Source organism: Teleopsis dalmanni, chromosome 1 (assembly GCF_002237135.1).
Source record: "Teleopsis dalmanni isolate 2A chromosome 1, ASM223713v2, whole genome shotgun sequence".
Lineage (NCBI taxonomy): Eukaryota > Metazoa > Arthropoda > Insecta > Diptera > Diopsidae > Teleopsis > Teleopsis dalmanni.
The window spans coordinates 109,263,818-109,272,488 of NC_051846.1; the positions used below are offsets into that span (position 1 = coordinate 109,263,818).

Below are 8,671 nucleotides of genomic sequence, written 5' to 3' on the forward strand. Positions count from 1 at the left end.
CCAGCGAAAACGAACCAGGTTGGCATCCCACCACGTGTGCATCAGTGACTACACCATCCAATGCAGACATTCGTTACTATAGGCAACAGCACAAATACGCATCTTAAATGGCTTTGGCGATATCGACTCGTGTCGAGCTCTATGCGATCCAGGCTCTCAGGTAAGTCTAATGAGTACGCGATATTTTAATCAACTGGCTCTGCGGAAGCAGGAAAGTGCATTGCAAATACAAGGCGTTGGCAGTGGCAATCGCTCATATATTAATGGCCGGGCAGTCTTGCGCATATTTTCGACTTTCAATGCTTCATTTGACTTGGATGTTGAATTCTACATCATCAACAAAATTACATCAGCAGTCCCTGTGGCTCCAATCATGGAAAACTATTGGCAGCATTTACGCAATTTGCCTTTGGTAGACCCGAAATTTGGCGAAACTGATGTTATAGATGCATTGCTTGGCTGTAACCCCCAGACGTATGGGGCCAATTGTTGGCAGATGGCATAGTTCGTGGCGAACTTGATGATCCTGTGGCACAAAATACGTAATTAGGCTGGGTTGTATTCGGACCAGCCGAAGCAACCGTGCATAACTACAAGGCGGAACAATCTATGGCATTGCGTGTGGAGGCGCCTGATGAGCGAGTTGATGACCTTCTACACAGGCTATTTGAATCCAAAGAAACTGACATGGCTAAAGGCGATAAACTAGGAGCAGTTGATCTTTGCGAATGCATTTTCATGAGCACACATAAGCGTTTTGATGATGGCAGTTATTGTGTACAAATACCATTTACACCAGATGCTCCACCACTTGGGAATTCACATCAGATGGCACTCAGGCAATTTCACCAGTTGGAACGAAAATTGGCATCCAACCCAGAGCTGACGCAAAGATATGTGGCTTTTATGCGCGAATACGAACAACTTGGTCACATGCACCCTATTCAGCATCATTCAAGCGACCCATCTCAGGCATACTACATTCCACATCATGCAGTCATGGCAAAATTCCGAGTCGTATTCAATGCTTCCGCAAAAACGTCGAATGGCATATCATTAAATGATACACAACTCGATGGCCCCCCAATACAGGATTTATTACTTAACCTTTTGCTTCGCTTCAGGCAGCATCGAATAGCATTCACAGCTGATGTCGAGAAAATGTTCAGGCAAGTCAAGGTTGACGAGAGGAACAGGCAGTGGTAACAGATCCTCTGGCGGGAAATTTTGTACAAATTTCCAACCTACATACTATGACTTGAATGTTGGATGTTTCTATAAATGAATTTATTAAATATAATTATTATTTAGAAAATTGGAAAACAATTATAAATACCTTTGCACTACCACTTTACACACGTCACTTTGAGTAATTTAAACAAAAAGGAAACGTAGTTTATATAAATAATTTTATTAAATTAATTATTAAAACTCCGATATTACTTATTAATTAATTTTACTTATTTTAATAAATTATATTCAATTTAATTTAAAAAAAACGCGCACATGTAAAAAGTAAAAATATAAACAAACATTTGCAAACGTCAAAAACGTTAGAATGCAATTCGCTGCAAAAAGATGCACAAGGAAGCTTTTGTGCAAAAGTGTTAAAGTGCATTAAGTTTAACTAAGATCAACTCAAAGCTTTGTGTACTTTACACATAAAGTTCAAGAGGATGCGTATAAAAGACGGCGCAATTTTCTAAGAATGGAGTGTGTCTTGTATGATCACTCGGTGGCATTGTATGTCAACATATAAAATAAATAAATATAAAAAAATTGTCTGACACAGTGGCAGTTTTAAGCCTTGTGTATAATCTATTTAAAATATATATATAATTGTTTACGAGTACATAGGCGGTTTTAAGTCCAGGTGCGGAGACACTTTATATACATATTCAATATAACAAGACATATATACATTCACTAACCCCATTTCGTCCAGTAGGTACTCATCGAGCAGGATAATCACCGAAATTATACTAGGGTACAACCACGAAACCGGATCAGCCACCACTGTGAACTCTAACCAACCTCTTTGAAATACGACTAAGGAAATACATTCAGAATTTGCATACGTTTAAAATCTCAAGTTATTGAAATACGAATGAAGAAATAATAATCTATATAAAGCTATCTTATATAAACCGTTGAAAATTGTACAAATTGTTGATCTCCAGGTTTATCTAGTTACGTTTATTTGAATTCTTTTCTTTATTACATATTATTTTATTGCATTATTAATATTTTAAATAAATCTGCATTGAAAATTTAACCGCCGTACTTTTATTTTGAGAAGTCCTGTCTCCGCGATTATAAATTTATTGTAGCGACCCCCTGGAAAAGACTGAGGATACCCCAGCATAAATTATAACGAAACTGAAAAATCCGTGTCGTTACAGGCTAAACTTTCATACAAAAACTCTGGCTGACAAAATTGGCATGAGACGACCCATTACCACTTGAACTGTTGCAAGAATGGCTCATATACTGAAGGCAGCAGTCCTAACTGGAGGCAGTGCAAATACCGCGTTGGATAGACATGCAACCCGGATATCAAATACAACTTCACGGCTTCTGCCATGCTAGTGTCAAGGCAATGGCTGCAGCACTCTATTTGGCAACAAACCACAATGACAATATCACTAGTCACATTATCGCATCAAAAACTAAAGTGGCACCATTACATTCGGTAACAGTACCCCGCTTGGAACTTTGTGCTGCGCAATTGTTGGCTACTCTTTTACACGAAACAAGGCAGGCTTTGCATTTGGATCACGTACCATACACTCTATGCTCCGACTCAAATATTGCTCTATGTTGGCTACGCAAAAACACATCACAATTAAAGCAGTAGGTTGCTAATCGCGTTGGCTGCATTCAATCGATGACGGATATCAGGCATTGGCATCACATTCCTACCAAACTCAACCCAGCTGATTGCGCCAGTCGTGGCATATCCCCTTTGGCGTTGCATAACTACGCATTATGGTGGCTCGGTCCTAATTCAACTGATTATTCAATCAATGAGCTGCACCACTGTGCACCAGCAGAGCTGGCAATAATGGAGGGCGAGTTAAAACCAGTTAAAGTAAAGGCATTGCAGGTAATATTTCAACTCTTATAACAGACACACTACACTGCTGGCGACGAATTGGTCGTCATAGATCTGTTGGACCGGTTCAGTCATCTTGGCAAGCTATTGCGCACTACTGCATACATATTGCGTTGCAAAAAGGCACATCAGCGTTTTCGTTCGCATACACACATCTGTACAGGCGAAATGGACATTGCTTTAAATCACCACATCAAGGCAGAGCAAGCGAAATATTTCGCAGCGGAAATCAAGCAGCTGAAAAAGGCACAGCCCATATCCACATCCAGCAAGCTCATTGCACTGAGTCCATTCATCAACTCCACAGGGGACAATATATTGCGTGTAGGCGGAGGCCTACATAATGCGAGGGTGGCAGAGCCACAGCGTCATCCAATCATTCTTCCGAAGGATTGCACATTGGCCAAGCTTTTAATATGGCAGGTGCATCAGGACACACTTCATGGCGGTATACAAATTATGCTTCATACGATTCGACACAAATATTGGATTCTACAGGCACACATTTTGGTCAAACAATGCATACACTCATGCGCGATTTGCAGGCGGCATAAACACATAATGCTAAAACAACGTATGGCGACATTACCAAAGGCTCGGGTCACCCCATCTCCACCATTTACAAGATCTGGCTTAAACTATTACGGTCCATTCAACATACGAATTGGCTCCAAGGCTGTACGAACCGTGCGGAAGGCTTACGTGGCAATCTTTGTGTGCATGGTAACCAAGGCAGTGCACATCGAACTGACTGAAGATCTCCCTTCTGAGACATTCATGCATTACACCCGTTTCGTAAACCGGCGTGATCCATGTAACCATTTATACAGTGACAATGGCACTACATTCATTGGCGCAGATCGCTTAATGGCCGCTGACTTACAGGCTTGGCATAATGAATATTCTCAACAGCAATTGGCAAATCGAGGCACAAAATAGCATTTTCTACCACCTGGCGCACCTCATCAAGGCGGTTTATGGGAAGCTGCCGTTAAGTCAGCAAAGAAGCACTTACTACGCATTGTTTGCACCCATTCCATTTACTATGATCAGCTACATACTCTACTTGTACATATTGAGGCTTGCTTGAATTCACGTCCACTTATACCATTGCATGACACTTGTGACGACAAGATGGCTCTATCACCTGCAGATTTCCTAATTGGCAGATCTCTATTGGCAGTGCCAAGTGAACCTATTGGCAAGGTGCCTAGCAACAAATTACCATACTGGCGACAATTAAGGCAAATGCAACAGCATTTTTGGCGACAATGGCATGATGAATATCTTTCAACTTTGCAACAACGTTCCAAATGGCAATGTTGACAACATCAACATAGGCGATGTCGTGGTTATCCGGCACGAGAATCTACCAGCAACACATTGGCGGCTTGGCAGGGTGATTAAACTTCACCCAGGCGAATGCATGCGACCTATCCAGAAGATATGCAGGCTTGTGGAGCATCCTGAACGTACCCGTCCAGCCGGGCAGGATGTTTGAGATTTGGCAGAGCAACCAGGCGATATGGCGTCACCCATTTAGTAGTTTTTGACAGCTGCAGTTTGACGTCTGGCAAACAATAATTTTTGGCTTCATTTTTGCTTTTCTTCTTTCCGTTTCCTTTTTTTGACTTCTGGTTGGCGATGTGCGTATCTTATCCATCGTGGCGTGGCTGATTTATACAAAGTGTTGTATTTTAAAAATTGTGATCAAATAAAGAAACATTATATTTGCGTGTATGAAATTATTGTGTTTCATTTTTTTCATACAGTATGTAAATAATTTCTCCCACTCAATAAGAATACTATTAAGAATACTATTCTAATAGTAATAAGAATACTATTCTATATAAACATAAATATAATAAATTGAGTCTGTTTCAAACCGTAGAACAAGAACGGTCTTTTATGTTGCTCGAATATATATTAATCATTTGAGCTTAATACACTTGAACTAGTATTTAAAAAGGGAATGGAAAAGTCAGTTTCACTCGAAGATTCTTATGAAATCTGCAATTTTCATTTATTTACTATAGAATAAAACTTAAGTTTTAAACTAAATACTAAATAAAAACTTACATTTAATACTTCAGACAGTTCAAAAGATTTTATTTTTTTTCTATTATTTAGATTTTTTGTATTCAAAATTTTCTCACTTATTTCTCACTTACAATTAAAATATAACATAAGTTTAAAGAGATAAAACAAAAAAATTAAATAATAAAAGCATATTATAAATAATTAAATAGATAAATAAAATAATTAATAAATAAATATTAATGTAGTTTTGTTTATATTTTTTACTGTACCGCATCATGTGTTAAAATAGTATTCTCAACGACATTTTCATTAAAATACGTTCCACTTTTATTTTGTACATACATTCCACATTGAACCAGAATGTGAACCAGATCAATTCACGGTTCACCCCATTGTTATTGTTTTGCATGTAAAATTGAACGGATTATTGTTTGCTGAAATACAACCATTTATATACACATAGCCAATAAAGTCTACGTACATCTTACGAATTTTGATATGTGATAAAGAAACAACATAAATAAATATTTTAAATTAAAATTTTTACATATATTTATTCTTTGAAGTCTAAAGTTTAAATAGCAAAAAACAAAAATTGCGTTTGTTTGTTCATTCTTGAGATAACGGGATAAAAGTGTCCCTGCATGTAATTATAGGCCATATAAAGTCTGCGTACCGTTTGTTTGTTTAGATAATACCGTTAATTTTCAAGCAGTTTGTTCTTATTTTTGCTCAATTGGTATTATTAAGCATTTGAATTTAACATTTTGCGAGCTCAGTGATCAATTAATTTTTAAGTAGTAACTATTTTAAAGTATGAAATTAAGGGGAAGAGAAATCAGTATGCACGAAAAAAAAATATAAACTATGGAAAGATGGAAAAAGTTGCCGAAAAATTTGTGAAACTATTGAAAGAACGCATTCATCAAAACCGCGTCCTGGACGTCCGAAACTTTTATCAGTCCGAGAAAAGCGAAAAATAGTTCATATGATCAATATTAACCATCGTATTTCTTCTTCGAAAATTGTGAAATATGTAAACCATTCATTTAAAAAAAGTATTTGTGCGGAGACTGCTGGAAAAGTATAACATAAAGCTGAATATCGTTGTAGGGTCACTAGATAGAAACCATATATTTCACTTGTTAACCGACAAAAGCGCGTTGAATATGCAAAGAAATACATAAATAAACTTCCGGAGTTCTGGAAACACATGATATTTTCAGACGAAATCAAATACTGCATCTTTGGTATAAAAGGTCGTTAAATTGTGTGGCGGAAATGAGGAGCGGCGTTAGAGAAACAAAATCTTGTTGGTACAGTCAAACTCGGCGGTGGTGGAGTTATGGTATGGGGGTGCATGGTAGCTGATGGTGTAGGCCAGTTGGAATTTATAAAATCGGCAATGAATAAATGGGGCTATTTAAACATTTTAAAAAGAAATTTGAAACAAAGTGCAGATAATTTTGGCTTATCCATGACATTTTGGTTCCAACAAGACAATGATCTGAAACACGCAGCGGGGATAGTTAAACTTTGGCTTTTGTACGACGTTCCAAGACAGCTTAAAACGACTCGAGAATTACTTGATCTCAATCCCATTGAGCATCTTTTGGATTTATTGGAAAAAACAATTCGTCAGCATGTGATACCAAGTAAAGAGGCGATGGATTACAATGCAAGCAGAATGGGCGAAAATTACTACTGAAGAAACTCAGAAGTTGGTTAATTCCATTCCAAAGAGATTAAGTGAAGTTCTAAAACAGCATTGCTACCCAATGTGTATTAAATTAATGTGTATTAAATTAAATTAAATTTAGCCTTATTTTTAATATTTCTACCGATTTTATCAGCTTTTTTATAACTGTACGCAGATTTTATGTGGCCTATATTTACATGCAGGAACACTTTTATCCCGTCATCTCAAGAATGAACAAACGAACACAATTTTTGTTTTTTGCTATTTAAACTTAAGACTTCAAAGAATAAATATATGTAAAAATTTTAATATAAAATATTTATTTATGTTGTATTTTAATATCACATATCAAAATTCGTAAGATGTACGCAGACTTTATTGGCTATGTGTATATATACATATGTTATATATTTATATGACTTCACTACTCGACTCTCCCAGTATCTGAAAAATTAAGCTGAAGAAACCGATATATGCGCACAATGGAATAACATCTCTCATTCTATGTGTACAGCTGAAGAGGTGATTGTTTATCACCATAAACAAAGAAACAACTGGTACAACCAAGAGTGTCGGGACCGCAGAGAAAGATGCAGCATATCAAGCCACCCTGCGGACGCGCACTGCAAAAGACGATATCGGCAAAAGGGACACATCTTTTCTGACGAAAAAGAAAGGATTGATAAAATAATCGTCCCGCATTTTGATCATAACGGAGTTAAAACATCTATAATACGGTTCAAAAACAACAAAGCTGCAGGTACAGATGTTTAACCGCCTGAGTTGTTTAAAGCTAGTGGCGAAGAGCTATGAAAATGCATGCTAAAGCTCTTGAGCAAAATATGTTCCGGTAAATGCAAGCCCAACGATTGGAATTTAAATGTGCTTTACCCAATCCACAAAAAAAGTGATCCTGCAAACTGCGTCAATTATCGCTAGATCAGCTTCTTAAATATCGCATATAAGGTTCTTTTAAACGTACTATGTGAAGGATTGAATCCAATCGTCAACCAACTGATTGGACCTTATCAGTGTGGCTTCAAACCAGGTAAATCGAATTTCGGCCAGATATTTACAGTACATCGAATCGTGGAGAAGACCCAAGGAAAGTAAATCGACACACACTACCTTTTTGTCTATTTCAAAGCCACTTTCCAAACTAGGGTCAGAAGCATTCATTGGGTTGCTATGTTTTAATTTGATATCCCAGAGAACTTATGCGGCTATGTAAAATGGCATTGAGCAACACCACAACCTCCGTTAGAATCCTGAAGAAACTCTCCGAGCCGTTTCATACCAAACGATGTTTCAGAGTGACTCTTTGTCGTCTGATCTTTGACTTTATGCTGACAACGATGATCCAAACAACAAACTTAAACCACACTGGCACAATATTTTACAAAAATGTAATGCTGCTTGCATATGCCGATGATCCTGAAATCATTGACTTGAATGCCGCATTTTCCAACTTAGAAAAACAAGCGAAGCAAATGGATCTTGGGGTATATGAAGACAAAACAAATTACGTTCTGGCAACAAACAAATCTCCTGAGCGTCTTGAAACCCACATCACTGTTGACAATAAAAAGTTCGAAGTTGTGAAAGACTTTGTTTATTTGGCATAAACACCAAAAGTGAACTCAGCCTAGAGATGCAATGTAGAATCACTCTTGCCAACAAATGTTGCTTCAGGCTAAGTAAGCAATTGAGTAATAAAGCCCTCTCTCGACAAACAAAAATCACGCTCTACAAATCTCTTATCATGCCTGTCCTGTTGTATGGTGCAGAAGCTTGGACAATACCAAGAGTGATGAGAG

The 8,671-nt window shown here is 37.5% G+C and overlaps 2 protein-coding genes across 2 annotated transcripts; both read left to right on the forward strand.

Moving 5' to 3' along the window:
* The first annotated feature begins 169 nt into the window (after positions 1 to 169).
* LOC119665504 lies at positions 170 to 1,206 on the forward strand. The gene is made up of 2 exons (XM_038074726.1): positions 170 to 461; positions 551 to 1,206. Exons 1-2 carry the CDS (start codon positions 170 to 172, stop codon positions 1,204 to 1,206), a joined length of 948 nt encoding a protein of 315 aa, XP_037930654.1.
* A 2,077-nt stretch (positions 1,207 to 3,283) lies between these two features.
* Positions 3,284 to 4,054, forward strand: LOC119665505. The gene has a single exon (XM_038074727.1). It carries the CDS (start codon positions 3,284 to 3,286, stop codon positions 4,052 to 4,054), a length of 771 nt encoding a protein of 256 aa, XP_037930655.1.
* Positions 4,055 to 8,671: the final 4,617 nt, after the last annotated feature.